Source organism: Marmota flaviventris, chromosome 11, assembly GCF_047511675.1.
Source record: "Marmota flaviventris isolate mMarFla1 chromosome 11, mMarFla1.hap1, whole genome shotgun sequence".
NCBI classification, from domain to species: domain Eukaryota; kingdom Metazoa; phylum Chordata; class Mammalia; order Rodentia; family Sciuridae; genus Marmota; species Marmota flaviventris.
This window is the reverse complement of record NC_092508.1, coordinates 78,483,764-78,501,013: the sequence shown is the minus strand read 5'-3', so window position 1 is coordinate 78,501,013 and position 17,250 is coordinate 78,483,764. Positions and strand designations below refer to the sequence as shown.

General features: G+C 34.7%; 1 protein-coding gene across 1 annotated transcript in view; it reads right to left on the bottom strand.

Annotated features, from left to right (window-relative positions):
• Positions 1–6,460: 6,460 nt before the first annotated feature.
• The window catches only part of Cacnb4 (calcium voltage-gated channel auxiliary subunit beta 4), a 262,363-nt gene continuing 251,573 nt past the window's right edge, over positions 6,461–17,250 (bottom strand). The window contains exons 13-14 of the mRNA XM_027937973.2: positions 8,904–9,089; positions 6,461–6,721 (exon numbers count right to left, since the gene is read on the bottom strand). Coding sequence (XP_027793774.1) covers positions 6,461–6,721; positions 8,904–9,089 — 447 coding nt within the window. The remainder of the gene's footprint in view (positions 6,722–8,903; positions 9,090–17,250) is intronic.

Sequence of the window (17,250 nt, the reverse complement as noted above, 5' to 3'; positions counted from 1 at the left end):
TGTATGCATGCACTCTGCATTTTCTTTGTTAAATGTCTTGTTCACAAAAATAACACCACATTTTTTTTCTTTGAAGCCACTAAAGCAGAGGGAGAACAAAAACATGCAGCACTGTACACATTTGCATAGTATATTTTACCCAGCATGCCTTGTAGAATGCTACACATACCTATATCAGAAAAATAAAAGGGGTTAAATTATCAATATAAATAACTAAAATTTAAAGAAAGAAAAAAATTATTTGACAAAGGCATTTTTTCCCCACTTTATCACTGGAGATATAGCAATAGTCAGGGATATTCAACAGGCCTCAGAATAGAAGGGGAAAACTTTCTGTATTGTTTTGCCATTTTCATTTTTTAATGTTTTATATTAATAACTTTATTTTTATTCCCTCCCCCATCCCTTCCAAAACAAATCTAATGGCTTTAACTTATATTTTAAACTAGTATCCAGTACAAAATAAATTAAGGAATCCCTAACTAAAATTTTTGCATTGGGACATCTTGGTTGATCATTCTAATTTGAGGCTGTGAAAAACAAAAAATTTCAAACATGTCCAAAATTCAGAGGAGCGCTGAGAGCTCACTTGCTGTGACATTTTGTAGTTGTTATTGAAGGAGAAGAAATAAGAACAGAAAATATAGTATGAGTCTTATCACAAAATAAAATTTAATAAGTTTTATGGAAAGGAATAAAATAAATTACAACCACAGATTGCAAGGCTATGAAATAAATTGCTGGAAAGGTATCAAGCAGCAAGTTAAAAAGATGGTAGATGAAACATATAACTAAATCTATTTACTTTTAAAAAATAGGACTGCCAAATTTAACAGTGGATTTTGTTGTAAGTTTGTGCTATAACAAATGTGCTTCTTTCTCCTCAATCTATTTTCATATTATTGGCAAAATATATATATATATATATTTTATAATTTTGTACTGTACAATATATATTTTTGCTACATTATTTATTTTTCTACTGCTATTGCAGAAGTAACAACATAGATTTATTTTGGCAATAAAATGCTTTCATTTTAATAACGTCCCAGAAAATATTGTAAGGCATATGAAAAATAGTATGCAACAATATAGCTTTAATGATCCCGCATCTTTAATACATCCCTTATGCATACAGAATTCACACTGATTTCAGTTAAGTGTGTGAAAGTGGCATGCAAGTAGGGCAAGAGAGGCCCCTACATAAATATAGACATAGCCATTGGTTGAGAAATTTTAAGTGTTCAAAACATAACCAAGAACACTTAGAAAATATTGAAAAGCTAGAGGCCAGCCACTCTTGGTTCTTAGTTCTCATTTTAACTCCTTATCATTTTCAATTGAGGAAGTATCAGTGTATACCCCAAACCACTTTAAATTCATTAGTATCATTTTCTACCATCTTTCTGCAAACATTTTACATCCATCAAAAGAAACAAAAGAAAGTGTCATATGAAACTATGACTCCCCAAAACTCAGTGCTCTTCACTTATATTTATACATTTTTCATGTAGGAGTTACAGCCCTTAATTATAATATCTGATGAGATACTTTCGAATCTTCTCATAGCTAAATTACATGCAGCATTTGAGATTAAATTATCCATAAGTAGTTAGAGACGATTGCTATCAGAGGATGTATTTCATTGGAAAATCCCTTCTAATAAAAGAAGAAAACTTTAAAAAGTAATTTTTTTAATGCTGTAGCTCTGTCTGCCCCTATAAACCAATTTCACTATTTTGACCAATTTGACAGCTTAATTCAAAGAAAAAAGTTGTTTTTGTTGTCTATTGTATTGATTGATTTGATCATGATTATCATTGAAAAGAGGAGGACTGTTCTATGCTGCATAGACACAGCTTAAGTAAGTAACTTAGGAACAGTTACAGTATGACATTAAAGTTATAAGGAACTAATAAAACAGATTTTATTACATAATTTCCTATAAAGTTTTCATTCATATAGTCATTCAAGGATGAGTTTTATATAATTAAAAAAACCAGCATGCAACATTGTCATGAGAGACAAAGGCAGAAATATAAAAGGACTAAGGAATACATATGTATTTATTTGAAACACTGATATGAAATTTGTTCCAATTACATGGGAGTCCAAGATAATGTATACCCTTACCCAGTAATTGGTTAAGTCATGTTCTTGGTGTTCTCAAAAGACAAAAATTTGAATTTGCAAAACAGCTGCATTTAAACATCAAGTCTTTGGAACTACTCTCTTTTAAACTTAGAGCTAGATATCATAACATGTTGTACACAAAGATAAATTACTTTGCAGTTTGTTTTGTTCCCTATTATGATTCATTTGTTAAATTAACCAAATTAACCATACTTCAGGATAATCTGTGAACCAATTCAAAGAAAACTTCACTAATATGGAAGAAATGAAGGGTGACAAGAGCATATGGAAACATGCAGCATCTGGGATAAAATCATCAGTTTAAAATCTAAAGGGAAGGCAAATTTTAACACTTTATGCAATTAGCTTTCAGCAAAGTTAGCAATAATAGTAAGAAATTTGATCACTGGTTTTTGACAAGTTATTTCCCTTTTAAGACCAACTGTCTTCTCTAGAGAAGAGGTAGTATATAAATATCAATATAGAGGGCAAATTCTACAGTGGTATTATGTTTTGTTTTTTAGCAAATACCAAAATAAAATTGTACAACTTAAGAAAATATGCCAGCATGCAAATTAAGATTACCTAAAAACATTCTTAACTGACATCCTGGGTTGCAAAAATATTTTGTGATATGTTCATTTAAAGAATTTAAATTTGCAAACTATCTTTTGCCATAATTTTCTTCTCGCACTCTCTTTCATTACCCCCACTTTATATTATGAATTTTAAGGCCCCCACACAAAAGACAAGTTCAAGTATGCAGGTATGAAAAGAGGTTAACATTCCAAAAATACATTTTGCAAACAACAACAATAATAATTAGAGTAAGTGACATTATTTAAAGGGAACAAATAATTGTCTCATAATTTGTTTCACATTTTAAAAATTCATTTCATTAAGGACTAAATGCAATGACTTGTATAGTCACAACATTAAGACTCTCTTATTAGGAAAGACCATTAGTCTCAATTGTTAAGAATTTCAACCTTTCTTCCAATAGAACTGTATAAAGATAAGAGAGAAACATTAGTCATTTATAAACATTTCTAAGTGTTGCTTTAAATATTGCAGTAAATGAGATAATATTGTTGATTATAATATTAGAGTCACATTATAGCCTTGAGAATTAACATCAGGATTGACAACTTGCATTCCCTTTTTTTTTTTTTTTTTTTTTTGTCTAGGACTACATTTCCACATTGTCCCATGAGTCTTCATTGTTACATGCCTGCTGACTGAAGTGACAGAATTCTAACAGGTATTTTATACTATAAGTTAAAATAGCCCCCAAATATTATAAGACTTGTTTCTCCTACTTGTGATAATTTGCTACTTTAAATAAAATCAATGAAAAACAAAGTATTTGTGGAATACATCTATTCCAAAGGTGCTTAGTGTGCTTGACAAAAATAAAACTTTTCACTTAGTCAATATCTGGATTTTAGTATCATTTACACAGAAACAAACCACTTTGTAATAAAAGGAAGATGCATATTTCTTATTCATTTGGAGGAAATAAACTTACTACAGAAGGAAGATGAAATGTCAAGTTAAAGTGAAATTTTAAATATATCCATTAAGAAAAATATACATTATACCCTTTCCAAGATTGTTAGCTTTTGAATAAGAATGCAAAGCAAAACGGTATGGACATCTGATGGTAAATGATGGATTGAATTTGTACACGGATACTGAATGGGCCTCCCTCTTTTTCAGCATGACATGGAAGTCTAGAAACAAGGCTTTGAGAGACCTTTAAAACTAAGTGACTTTTTAAAAGTTGAAAGAAAATGGTGATCTTGTTGACTAGGAAATATATGTAAACGCTGTTACAGCTACCTGCCATAAAATGTAAATATCTTAAAGTAGTTAAATGACCAAATTGCTAATGCTACTACAGAAAAAGCTGAACAGCTGTCTAGTCTAAATTTATACACCTTGGTGCACTCTTTGCAATTAAATACTTTAATGCACACAAACAAGAAACCAGTAAAGCATATAGAAAAATGTTTGGCTAATGTTTTCTTTCTCATGCAAATATGTGCTGTACATGTAATAAATATATTTTTGTTTGCTGGAAAATGCTCTTCTATGTTCTAACAAAGTATTTAGTAATGGCAGGTTATATATATATATATATTTTTAAGAGCCTAATGGAGATAGCTCTCTTAAATGTCTTAACTGAAAGTTCTGTAAACTTTGCTAGATGACAAAAGAACTTCACAAGCCAGTGTCACGTTAACTTTTAAAATTTACTGAGCCCATGTTTAATTGTATCAAATGTGTGAATGACTTACAGAATTATAGGCATCCTCATTATCAACTAAACAGGTTCATAATGGGGCACACGCAGTGAACGTGAAGGGAGACTGCAGGATGAGACGGCAATGAGGTTCAAGATGAGGGTAACTAATCAAGAATGTGAAACTTTTCTTTTTTCTTGGGGGGGGGTGTTGCTGGGGATTGAACTCAGGGGCACTCAACCACTGAGCCACATCCCTAGCCCTATTTTGTATTTTATTTAGAGGCAGGGTCTCACTGAGTTACTTAGCACCTCACTAAATTGCTGAGGCTGGCTTTGAACTTGCTATCCTCCTGCCTCAGCTTCCAGAGTTGCTGGGATTATAGGCATGCGCCACTGCACCCTGGGACACTTATTTTCTTGATCAGGAAAAATTATTGAACTGGTGCATGCTTTGAGAGTCTAAATATTGAAAAACTTGGGGAAAAATAAAATAATATAAAATTAATTTTCTTGTTTTCAAAAATAGTCTTTATAACATGTACCAGTAGAAAAGGATTTCATGCTTGGTTCCTATCAGGTTTGAGAAAATGCATACATTTTTGGAATTTTAGAAACAGGAGTCTTTTATAAAGACATTTTGTCTTGTATAAAAGGGTCAATTTCCACAACTTTTTGGATCATAGGGAACCTAAGTCTTCCTTGATAATAGAAGACATTTGTCACCAATTCTATAATTATAGTTACTGTAAAAACTGAATAATTAATGAGTGATTAAAAATGCTCACTAGAAGTAAGGTATCTCAATCTCCAAATTCTTCATAATTCTTTGCATTAAAAATGTTGTAATTATAGTGTATATATTCTGCATCTATGCGTTTGCAAGCTTTTGAATTTATCATTTGTTTTAACTTTTCCAATTTGTAAAAAGCTAACTTCCAATACCTAATTTTTATGTGTCATGGAAAAAAAAATCCTTAGCATAATTTAAAACATTTGGCGAAGGGCTAGAATGTTTAGATATTCAAAGACATAAACGGAGTGATGAAATAGAAAGATACTTAACTACGCTAGCAGGAAAAACTGACCCCATGTTTGTATTAAGTGGGATAGCTGATCTCCTACCTGGAGTTGTTAAGCTTTGTACTCAGGAGGATCTATACCACATTCTTGGTGTGACTTCAGTTCCCTGGATGTATGTAGTTGTGCTCAAACTGATTAAAGAAACAACATCTCATTTCCCATTTCTTATAATCAGCTATGCTCGGGCTTCTCTTTACTATTCTTTCTCTCTGCCAATTTTTTTTTTTTTTTGCCAAGTTCAAACGAGCTAACAGTATTGACTGAACAGAAAGCAAAACACTTTGAATACAACAGCTGTGCCAGCAAAGAAATAAAAATATTAAAATCTGAGGCGACTATATAGTTTCTGCATTAAGATTTGAGTTTTTTTTTTTTTTTTTTTTTTTGGCACTATCAATACATTTGGTAAGTTTGAAAAGCCATTCTGGCAACATTAACATATATTAAAATGTTTATACATTCCAACTTTTAAGTGTAAATTTAGCTTCCAGCAAATAAATAGCTAGTTTTGGCTTCTATTGATACTTTGATTTTCTTATTGGTTTTTTTCCCCAAGATTTCAATTGATTGCAACATGCTCAAGTAGACTTTCTAGTCAATTCACCCAAATTCCAACAGGAATTGGTTTATAAATTGGTTCCAACTGGAACTGGTCATTTGGAATTTCCAGCATGGGAAATTATTTTATATGTGCCTTGTTAAGTACCCTAAATTACAAATTGATGTGTTTAAATCTATGAAGAAAACAAAAGGTACTGTTATGTAAATGTAGCACTTAAAATATCTATATGATTGGGCATCTAATATCCATCTAGACTCAAGGGCATAATGTACATTTTTTTGTTGTTGTTTTTTGCCCCTTAGCATCAAATGACAGCAGCCCATAAGCACAGTCAATACTGTGCTGTGCTTGCCAAGTTAAGATGATTGGTTTATCCTAGCAGTGCTATGGCAAATTGTCAACAGATGAATACATATTTTTTTGTTGTTTTGGCAGCCTCAAAGCCTATGCCGGGAGTCATGGCTGTATCCCCCAGGTGAGCCTCGGTTCCTGTGAGGTTTGTAAGTGTCCTGGTATGAGTCAGGGTAATCTTCTTCCACAAGAGGGTAATGATCTCGGCTGTGCTGGGAACTGGAAGACAAACGGTTTCTACTCTTCCGAGCTCTCTCATTGTGATAATTTTCATCAGAGGTCATTAGACTTCGTCTTTCAATCGGAGAGTTCTCTGTGGAGTGGTTGCTGTGCCTCATTCGCTGACTCTAAAATATCAGATAGTTCACTGATTAAATAATGTCAGCTTCATTCACCTAAACATGTAAATGAATGTACAATAATAGGATCTGTCTAATGAGAAGAGAGATATCTGACTTGATAAAACATTTTGATGCACAAATGATCTGCCCCAAATCTCTGGTTTTATTTATTTAGGACACAACATGTAAAGATGCCATAGTGCTGATAATTTATGAATTTAATTACATAGTGCTGCATGACTATGCATCCTATTGAAAACACAGAATTGAAAGTTGACTGTTAAATAGAATTTAACATATTTAGAAAGGCCTAATAATTGTACTTCTACTGCAAAAATGAGGATTATTTTACTATTGGGAAATAAAGTTCAGAATAGCATCATTTATTTTATTTTTCCCTTGAACTGATAAAATCTTTCTTCTTCTAAAATCATATGCTTCACCTTGATCTAGCTGAATTTTCCTAAAAAACATCTCAATGAAATTATTATTTGTGCTATCTATAAAATAGTGCATTTGTTTCTGAAGCCTACATAAACGTTAGACTCTCAACAATATTCTTTCCACAGGAGTATATAGTAATTATGGAGCCTGCTAATTGATGCCTCATAAATCTTGCTTCCTCAATTGAAATGTCCTGCAAAAGTAATTTTCAGATAGAAAGTAAATTTCTCTAATATCATTAATTGAAAGTATCATCTTAAGTCACTTATTTGATGGATCATAAAATGTTATTCAAATATTTTTCTCTCTATGGGAACCATGGATCAGTGTGTATACAAGCTTAGGTAGGCCATCTCAGATAAGGAACAAGATTCTGATGAAACCATGGGCCCAGTCACATCTTCTCCAAAGCACATGCAGCTTCATACAGAAGCAAACTCATTGAGTGGGTCATAGACAGTGCCATCAACTTCAGCCAGGTGTCTAATAATTTAGACCCTATATTCCTGGGAGAAGTACGCCTTGAGACAAAAGCCACCCCATTAACTCATTAAGGAAACTGGGAAAACTACTCTAGGTGGGTGTGTTAGGGATGACAATTCAAGAGTGTTGCATTCATAACAAAGTACAACATTCTACTTCCTCCTACACCAGAGAAGCATACTGTTTCATACATCCATTCCTCATCCCACTAATTTATGCAAAATTCAGAGCCAACTCAAGTGAGCCAATGGAAATGCTATTCTCATCAGCACACAAGAAGGAAAACGAGGCAGGAAATAGTCCTGATGCATACAGATACACCGTACATTGCCATCATACATTTCCAGCCTCAAAAGTGATTCATTTATATGGCAGATTTTCTGCTTACAGAGATGAAATTTTGCAGAAGAGTAATACAGTTATAATAGCATTTCAGAGAGTGCCATTTATCTCAGAGTTAACTCTACATGATCTACAATTATGACTATCATTATAACCCATTAAAACAAAACTAGTCATGATGAAAGAGGGCTCAATTGACTACATGTTCCTCCGTCAGCTGGGGGTTTGGTCATATTCCAGCAGCTGCTTGATAAATGGTAAATAATAATTAATGTAGAAAGGAAAGAGTCATTTTGTATCATAATGCCTCTGGCTCCCTATATATACTTCTGAGTACAGCATGAGAACAGCGGAAGAGAGAAGCTCCTGGTCCTGTGCTCTTTCCTAGCTTCTCTAAAGGACACTTTCCATAGCCACCGAACAAGGTGGACTCCTGGACCCCTCCAAGAAAACTCAGAGACCTGTCACCATTTCCAAACCGAGTAGTTCTACTCACATTCACATGCTGTCTTTTGCAAAGTAAAGGACATGTCTAGCAACCTCAGGGGTGGAAAAAGTTAAGGGCAATCAAAAGCCCTATCTGTCCCCAAATATCTTATTTATCTAGCTATGGTAGCTGAGATTTGCACTGTCCTATAATCATTAAAAAGTGCCACGGAGAAGCCATGGGCAGCTGCACTGAGTAAACACTGAATGATCAGGGATTGATTCATTATAAATTCACAGCAAGAAAGTCTCTAGAAAGGGTTTCTGGGTAACCTGCTGTAGGATGGAACATGATTAGGTAATAGTTTATATTTTCTTTATATAAAGGGCCCCTATGTTTTCCTCTTCAGATAAGGACAACCCTAGTCATCAATTTAATCAAGTTTTCTATAGAATCTTAGTAATGAGGTAGTAAAAGTACAAGGGGCAATACCTGTAACCCAGAAATTGCCGTGGGATATGGTGAGAGTGCTGTGGAGCCCAAATTCCTCCCCAGCAGCGGGGTCATGGGGGTGCTGCTGGTCGTGTGGGTGGCTCGCCAGTACGCCTCAAGGTACTCTCCTAGATGTTCACAAGCATCCTCAAGCTGATTCTCATCCAATATAACATCGAACATTTCCTGTAGGTGACAAGAAAATCCATTGTTTTCCAAAAGTTAGGTTTTAGGCAATGAAACCTAAAATACCCCTTAAGGCAGATAATAGCATTTCTCAAATCTAGATGCTAACATCAAATTTGAGAACATAAATTAGCAGTTTCTAAAGTTAAAATCTAGTAAATACAGTTGCAGTTATCCACATGCAAATGTAGATATTTACAGAAAAATAAGAATACTCATTAAATATTCACATCTTTCATTATTTTAAAAGAAAAAATGAGGTTAATGTGACAATTGTATAGGTGATAAGTGAAAGTGTATAATGAATTCACATTCCCCCCACATTCCTCTGTAACTGAATTCTACTCCAGAATACAAAAGAAGCAAGTTAACAGAACTGAAAGAGGAATTCTAAAAATGTTTTGGGTAGTGACATTATCATTGGAATAAACATTTCATCTCCCAAGGTAACAATGTTGAAGGGAACACCATTTACTTAATTTTCAAAATGTTTGGGGAAATGATATTATTTGCCTCATGATAAAAAAACAAGGAAACAAAGCAGGATTAATGCTAGAAAATCACATTAGAGTGATTGCTGCTACCATAAGATTGTTACAAATGTAAAAAAGAACAGGGTGTTTAACCAGGGTCAAAGGTGTTTATAAAGGAAGTATTTGGGGGTACATGTTTCTGTCAGCAAGGACTTTGCTCAGCATCTGCCCTGTAAGCAGGAAGTTGTTCTTCTACTCCAACAGAAGAGTGGCCCTTCTGTTAGTCTAGTGTGGCTGGGAACATGGACAGGATACACCCAGGATAGATCCCTTGGAGAGCCAGCCAGAAAACCTTGGCACCTCCCTGCAGGTGTTAGTACATGACATAAAAGCAGGTGAGTGGTGGAGGATCTAACTTTCAGTAGCAGGATTGAAACATCTTCTCTCTCACACCACCTCCACCACTACCTGCCTGCTTTTATGAGCTAATTTTACTAAAATAAGAACCTTCCAGTAATGAATCAAATACATGGTTACTGTCATAGCACCAACATCACTGGATGGATTGACCCTTAATAGCAATTTGGAATATAAAGAGTTGACAACCAAGCTCCGTTGGTTCATTCTCTTCAGTGCTTAGAACAGAGCTCCTTGAAGCAGAAGTCACCATAGAAACTCTTTCCCACTATCACCCCAACTTTTACTATTTATTCATTTAGTCAGTTAGTTTTGATGCTTGGGATCAAACCCAGAAACTCAGGCATGCTAAGCACCCGCTATACCCACTGTGCTTCATTGCACCCACACTTACTATTTCAATTTTCCATTATATCCACCTTTACTGTAAAACTCCCCTCTAAATTGGAAAGCTATTTGAAGGTCTTTGGAGTAGAAGTAGGAAAATAATAAGTAACTTCAGTTCAAACTGATGCATATTTAAGAAGACTCAGCCAATTCAATTCATGTAGAAAAATGCCCCCCAAGAGCAGTTACTAGTGGAATTTCTAAATGTTATATTCTATTCATTTTTAAAATATTTATTCAGTACCTATTTAATGCTAGGCACTGTAGATTTACAGTGGCAAAGAAAGCACCTCATCCTATGCTCAAGAAGCATAAAGTCTTGTGAGAGAGACAAGTATTAAAATTCTTAATAATCTATGTCACACTGGGACTTTAGTTCAGAACAATATAGAGAACAATAATGTTCGGGGCTGTAAGCTTAAAGTTTTTGGATTTAGAAGGAGACCCAGAGAGACTTATAAAAATGAAGCTTTGGAAGAAAGGGAAATTATAAGTAAGTTAAAGAATTCTATCTGTAGAGGGAAGAAAACAAAACATAAAGGAAAGCAGAATTACAATAAAAGACAGACACCATGTGGCCCATCAGACAGGGAAAGGAGCTAGTTCCTAGAGCTTCAGTTGACATATATCCTTCCCATAATCTCCTTTCTCACTGAAGTAACCTGTGGGAGTTTCTAGTCTCTTGCCACCAAAAGCCTCCTTCCCCGGTTAATATAAACTTTCCACAGTGCCAAATGTAGAATCCAAGAAGTGCCCATAATGCTCTGATATAAACAGTGGCAGTGCAGTGTTGACCTGAGGGGGAGCAGAATGGCTATACCCTAAAAGCATCCATGAACTCAGATGGCACTGGAGGAAGAAAGAGGAAACTGGCAGCACCAAACAAAGGGTCCTTCAGCTACTGTGGGCTCCAGAATTTCACAAATTCTATGCTGCATGTGATTAGAGCCTGCTGTTTGTATCATTTTATTTATACTTACTGTAAAATTTGATTACATAAATCTTACGCTATAATGTGGGTTTGGTTAGTTCCAGTGAATCATTTTCTTGCTTTAACAAGGTCCATAATAATAATAATAATAATAATAATGGTCCTGACAATGACAGCCTGGATTGCACAATGCTGCTTGGGGGAGGTTTACATCTGCTTGGCTATTTACATGCTACATTGTCACTGTTGTAGACATATTTAAACACACATTTAATTACCAGAATTTTTAAAAAGTATTTTTCTTTGCCAGTGGGTAGACTCTGTATACATCAGCACATGGCTATTTGCTTAAGCCCGATCATTTCTTGCAAACCATGCTTTTGCACTGCTAAAAGACAGTTATACGATGGAAAATGATTTGAAACTGCTTTTATGCTTTCAAAAGCTCAGGGAAAAAAAAGCAAATTTCAGCTTCTGAATGAATACTGACATATGTACCTTATTTCCAACTAGAAGGAATTTCACAGCCTGCATATCTATGACAATTTTTCTTTCTGTTTAGGAAATAACACAGCTGAACAGACTAGAGTGCTAGAAAGTCAGTATAAAGGGAATAAAACACACACACACACACACACACACACACACATTCAAGGAGAAGCAACCCAATGACTTATGCATACGAACTTTGCCAATTCTTTACAAATTTTTTTTGTTTTAATTAGTTACACATGACAGTACAATGATCTTGACATATCATACATTTGAATCAGATGGGATATAATTTCTCATTTTTCTGAGTGTACAAGTTGCAGAATTACATTGGTCATGCAGTCACGTACATACCCACTGCAATAATAATATCTTTATTCTGCTGTCCTTCCATTCCCCCAGTTCTTTACAAATTTAAAGGTTCACATCTAATCAGCACCTAATTTTGCAATATGCAAGATCCATAGTGTGGGCTAGGGATGCAAAAAAAATATTTAATCAGCAAGATCCCAGGAGGTAAACAGTTACCCACTCAGTGACACCAAGCCCTTGGTGACAGCTGAAGATAAAGGTAATGTGGAGTTGTTTTCAAAGAGTTGCTACAGTGACTACCTCTGACATTCTAGGATGGGATATTTTCTACAGCTGGAGTAGGCGGAAATGGTTTGGCTGCCAAAGTAAATAAGTAATGAACAGAGGAATCAAAACAAACCATCAAAAATTCAGGCACAGTAGCTCCTTCTCTGGATAACCTCTTTCAGGAAAATTAAAAACTAAAGCATTGTAAATAACCAAGATCAAAACATGCCTCTAGCTCATCTGGTGGCCTAGAGAACTAATGGCAGGGAAGAAAGAAAGGGAAAGAAAGACTGAAGCTGAATAATAAGAAAACAAAGAAGATTTGTAATATTTTTAAAAAATTGCAAGTATTTAACCCTCTGTCTAGTTCTTCATTCAGAGAGTAATATGTGACAGTCTTTCCTGGGGAAACTATCTGAATTAAGGCAACCAGCCATCTTGGTGTGCTAGGGATTATTTCTGGAGATGGGGGGCTATCACTATTAAAACCTGGCCAACACTGAGCAAATTGTAATGTTTGGTCACCCCAATTTTAATAGAAGTTGTAGTTCTTTTTAGGTCCTACACTGAGGAACAGTGCAAATTCTATTCATTTAAATTCTTTTTGGAGGGAAGATAGAGGGACTGGGTAGATCATCCTTTATAACTATATAATATCCAGTTTCTAGCCTAGAGGGGGTAGTCTCATTAAAATGAATGTATCTTGTCAAATATTTTTATACAGGAAGTTGTTATTGAATGTTTCAATAAAAAGTTTACAAAACTTAAAAACTAATTATGCAGTTTAATTTTAGCTTTTAAAAAGTTTGGTTCAAAAAAAAATAAAAAGTTTGGTTCGTAAAAAAATTTGGTTCATTATTGCATATTAGCTAGACAGGGAATTAAATATATGTCAACTCTTATGGTACATGCATAGCTTTATGTTCATTTGTTGTATATAGATAAAACCTCACATGGGACATCTTTCCTATTTCTAAGTGGATAAAAGGATACAATAGGGATCTGCATGTTTTCATTTCTTTGTTACTGTAATATAAGACTGAAACTGCTACCATTTAGAACAAATGAGTGGCAAATACTGTTTAGTACAATAAAATGACTGAGTGGCACCAATGTTTGTTTCATGTCAAACCTGCATTTTTTCTTTATTAATGCTTTTGAAATCTTGAGTACTAAACTTACTGGTCAACTTGTGATAGGAAACTAGACTCTAAGTTAAAGCATTTATAAAGACCCAGGTCTTGTGGAGATAAAGGAAAACCAACCAAAATTGTGGGGCTCTAGCAGTTCATCTCAGGTAGTTTCTACTTTAATGAGCTAAACATGAAAGACAATTGTAGTTCCTGCCACTAATTAGTGTGAGTAACATGAAAGCAAAGAACGTGGTGACTTTGATCCCTTCCTCCTCTTTATTTGTTATGAATCCAAATTAGTTCTAGTTATGAACCCCAATGTGCTTTCCTCCCCACATTCTTCCATCCCATCTTGTCTTATTCTTCAAAGACTATTGCAACATTGGCCAGTTTTACTGTTTGCAGAAAAGACACCCATTATTCACATTGATCAGTAATATAGCATTTGAGGGAATGAACTATCCTGAACTATCCTGAACTCTACATCCAAGTTGGGTGCCTGAAACCCTAGAAATATGTAGTCTTCTTTGGACTGAGAGAAACTGGATCCCACGTGGCCTTGTTTCATAAAGAAAATATGAAATGTATTATTCCTTTATTTAAAAGCAGTGTTAGGAATTAAATTCTGGACATTCAGACACTCTATAATAGTGAATGCACCAGTAGGGGCTGGCACCTCAAATAGATGACTGAATCTACATGATTCCAACTTATTTAAATAAGATTACTGGAAAAGGGCACTGGAAAATTACTACTATGAGAGAAATACGATCCAATATAGTGGGCACTATCATTTCTTCATTCCCTTCAGAGCTCTTGTGCGTAATAGAATAAATCTGAGTCCATTCAGAAATGGAAAATAAAATGGAATAGAAGAGAACTACTATGGTTACTGTAACACGAGAGGTTTACAAGATTCCGCTGAGGAGATGAGTCTCACAGAGAGAACGATCAATGTCATTTTACACACACACACACACACACACACAAAACCATTACAAAGCTCAAACAGCCACAGGGTCAGCTTTTGGTAACACAAGGCAGCTTGTAACTAAGTAGGATTAAAGGATTACATGTCATTTATATATTCAATTGTCTATCTGCTTTTCTCCACCATACATTATGCAGCTCTTATTATCATAGTACCAGGGCAATCTGGTCTTCTTAAAACATACTATTCTCTGGATCACAAAACAAGACCCAACAATATGCTGCCTACAGGAGACGCATTTGATAGGAAAAGACATACATAGGCTGAAGGTGAAAGGTTGGGAAAAATCATATCACTCATATGGACTTCGGAAACAAGCAGGAGTATCCATACTCATATCAAATAAAATAGATTTTAAGCCAAAGTTAATCAAAAGGGATAAAGAGGGACACTACATACTGCTCAAGGGAACCATACACCAACAAGACATAACAATCATAAATATATATGCCCCAAACAATGGTGCAGCTATGTTCATCAAACAAACTCTTCTCAAGTTCAAGAGTCTAATAGACCACCATACAATAATCATGGGAGACTTCAACACACCTCTCTCACCACTGGACAGATCTTCCAAACAAAAGTTGAATAAGGAAACTATAGAACTCAATAACACAATTAATAACCTAGACTTAATTGACATATATAGAATATACCACCCAACATCAAACAGTTACACTTTTTTCTCAGCAGCACATGGATCCTTCTCAAAAATAGATCATATATTATGTCACAGGGAAACTCTTAGACAATACAAAGGAGTAGAGATAATACCATGCATCCTATCTGATCATAATGGAATGGAACTGAAAATCAATGATAAAAGAAGGAAGGAAAAAGAATATATCACTTGGAGAATGAACAATAGGTTACTGAATGATCAATGGGTTATAGAAGACATCAAGGAGGAAATTAAAAAATTCTTAGAGATTAATGAAAACACAGACACAACATATCGGAATCTATGGGACACATTGAAAGCAGTTCTAAGAGGAAAATTCATTGCTTGGAGTTCATTCCTTAAAAAAAGAAAAAACCAACAAATAAATGATCTCATACTTCATCTCAAAATCCTAGAAAAAGAAGAGCAAAACAACAGCAAAAGAAGTAGAAGGCAAGAAATAATTAAAATCAGAGCTGAAATCAATGAAATCGAAACAAAAGAAACAATTGAAAAAATTGACAAAACTAAAAGTTGGTTCTTTGAAAAAATAAACAAAATCGACAGACCCTTAGCCATGCTAGCGAAGAGAAGAAGAGAGAGAACTCAAATCACTAACATACGGGATGAAAGAGGCAATATCACAACAGACACTTCAGAAATACAGAAGATAATCAAAAATTATTTTGAATCCTTATACTCCAATAAATTAGAAGATAGTGAAGGCATAGATAAATTTCTTAAGTCATATGATCTGCCCAGATTGAGTCAGGAGGATATAGACAACCTAAACAGACCAATATCAATTGAGGAAATAGAAGAAACCATCAAAAGACTACCAACTAAGAAAAGCCCAGGACCGGATGGGTATACAGCAGAGTTTTACAAAACCTTTAAAGAGGAACTAATACCAATACTTTTCAAGCTACTTCGGGAAATAGAAAAAGAGGGAGAACTTCCAAATTCATTCTACGAGGCCAACATCACCCTGATACCTAAACCAGACAAAGACACTTCAAAGAAAGAAAACTACAGACCAATATCTCTAATGAACCTAGATGCAAAAATCCTCAATAAAATTCTGGCCACTCGGATACAAAGGCACATCAAAAAAATTGTGCACCATGATCAAGTAGGATTCATCCCTGGGATGCAAGGCTGGTTCAATATAAGGAAATCAATAAATGTTATTCACCACATCAATAGACTTAAAAATAAGAACCATATGATCATCTCGATAGATGCGGAAAAAGCATTCGACAAAGTACAGCATCCCTTTATGTTCAAAACTCTAGAAAAACTAGGGATAACAGGAACATACCTCAATATTGTAAAAGCAATCTATGCTAAGCCTCAGGCTAGCATCATTCTGAATGGAGAAGAATTGAAGGCATTCCCTCTAAAATCTGGAACAAGACAGGGATGCCCTCTCTCACCACTTCTGTTCAACATAGCTCTCGAAACACTGGCCAGAGCAATTAGACAGACGAAAGAAATTAAAGGCATCAAAATAGGAAAAGAAGAACTTAAATTATCACTATTTGCAGATGACATGATTCTATACCTAGCAGACCCAAAAGGGTCTACAAAGAAACTATTAGAGCTAATAAATGAATTCAGCAAAGTGGCAGGATATAAAATCAACACGCATAAATCAAAGGCATTCCTGTATATCAGCGACAAATCCTCTGAAATGGAAATGAGGACAACCACTCCATTCACAATATCTTCAAAAAAAATAAAATACTTGGGAATCAACCTAACAAAAGAGGTGAAAGACTTATACAATGAAAACTACAGAACCCTAAAGAGATAAATAGAAGAAGATCTTAGAAGATGGAAAAATATACCCTGTTCATGGATAGGCAGAACTAACATCATCAAAATGGCGATATTACCAAAAGTTCTCTATAGGTTTAATGCAATGCCAATCAAAATCCCAACGGCATTTCTTGTAGAAATAGAGAAAGCAATCATGAAATTCATATGGAAAAATAAAAGACCCAGAATAGCAAAAACAATGCTAAGCAGGAAGTGTGAATCAGGCGGTATAGCGATACCAGACTTCAAACTATATTACAGAGCAATAGTAACAAA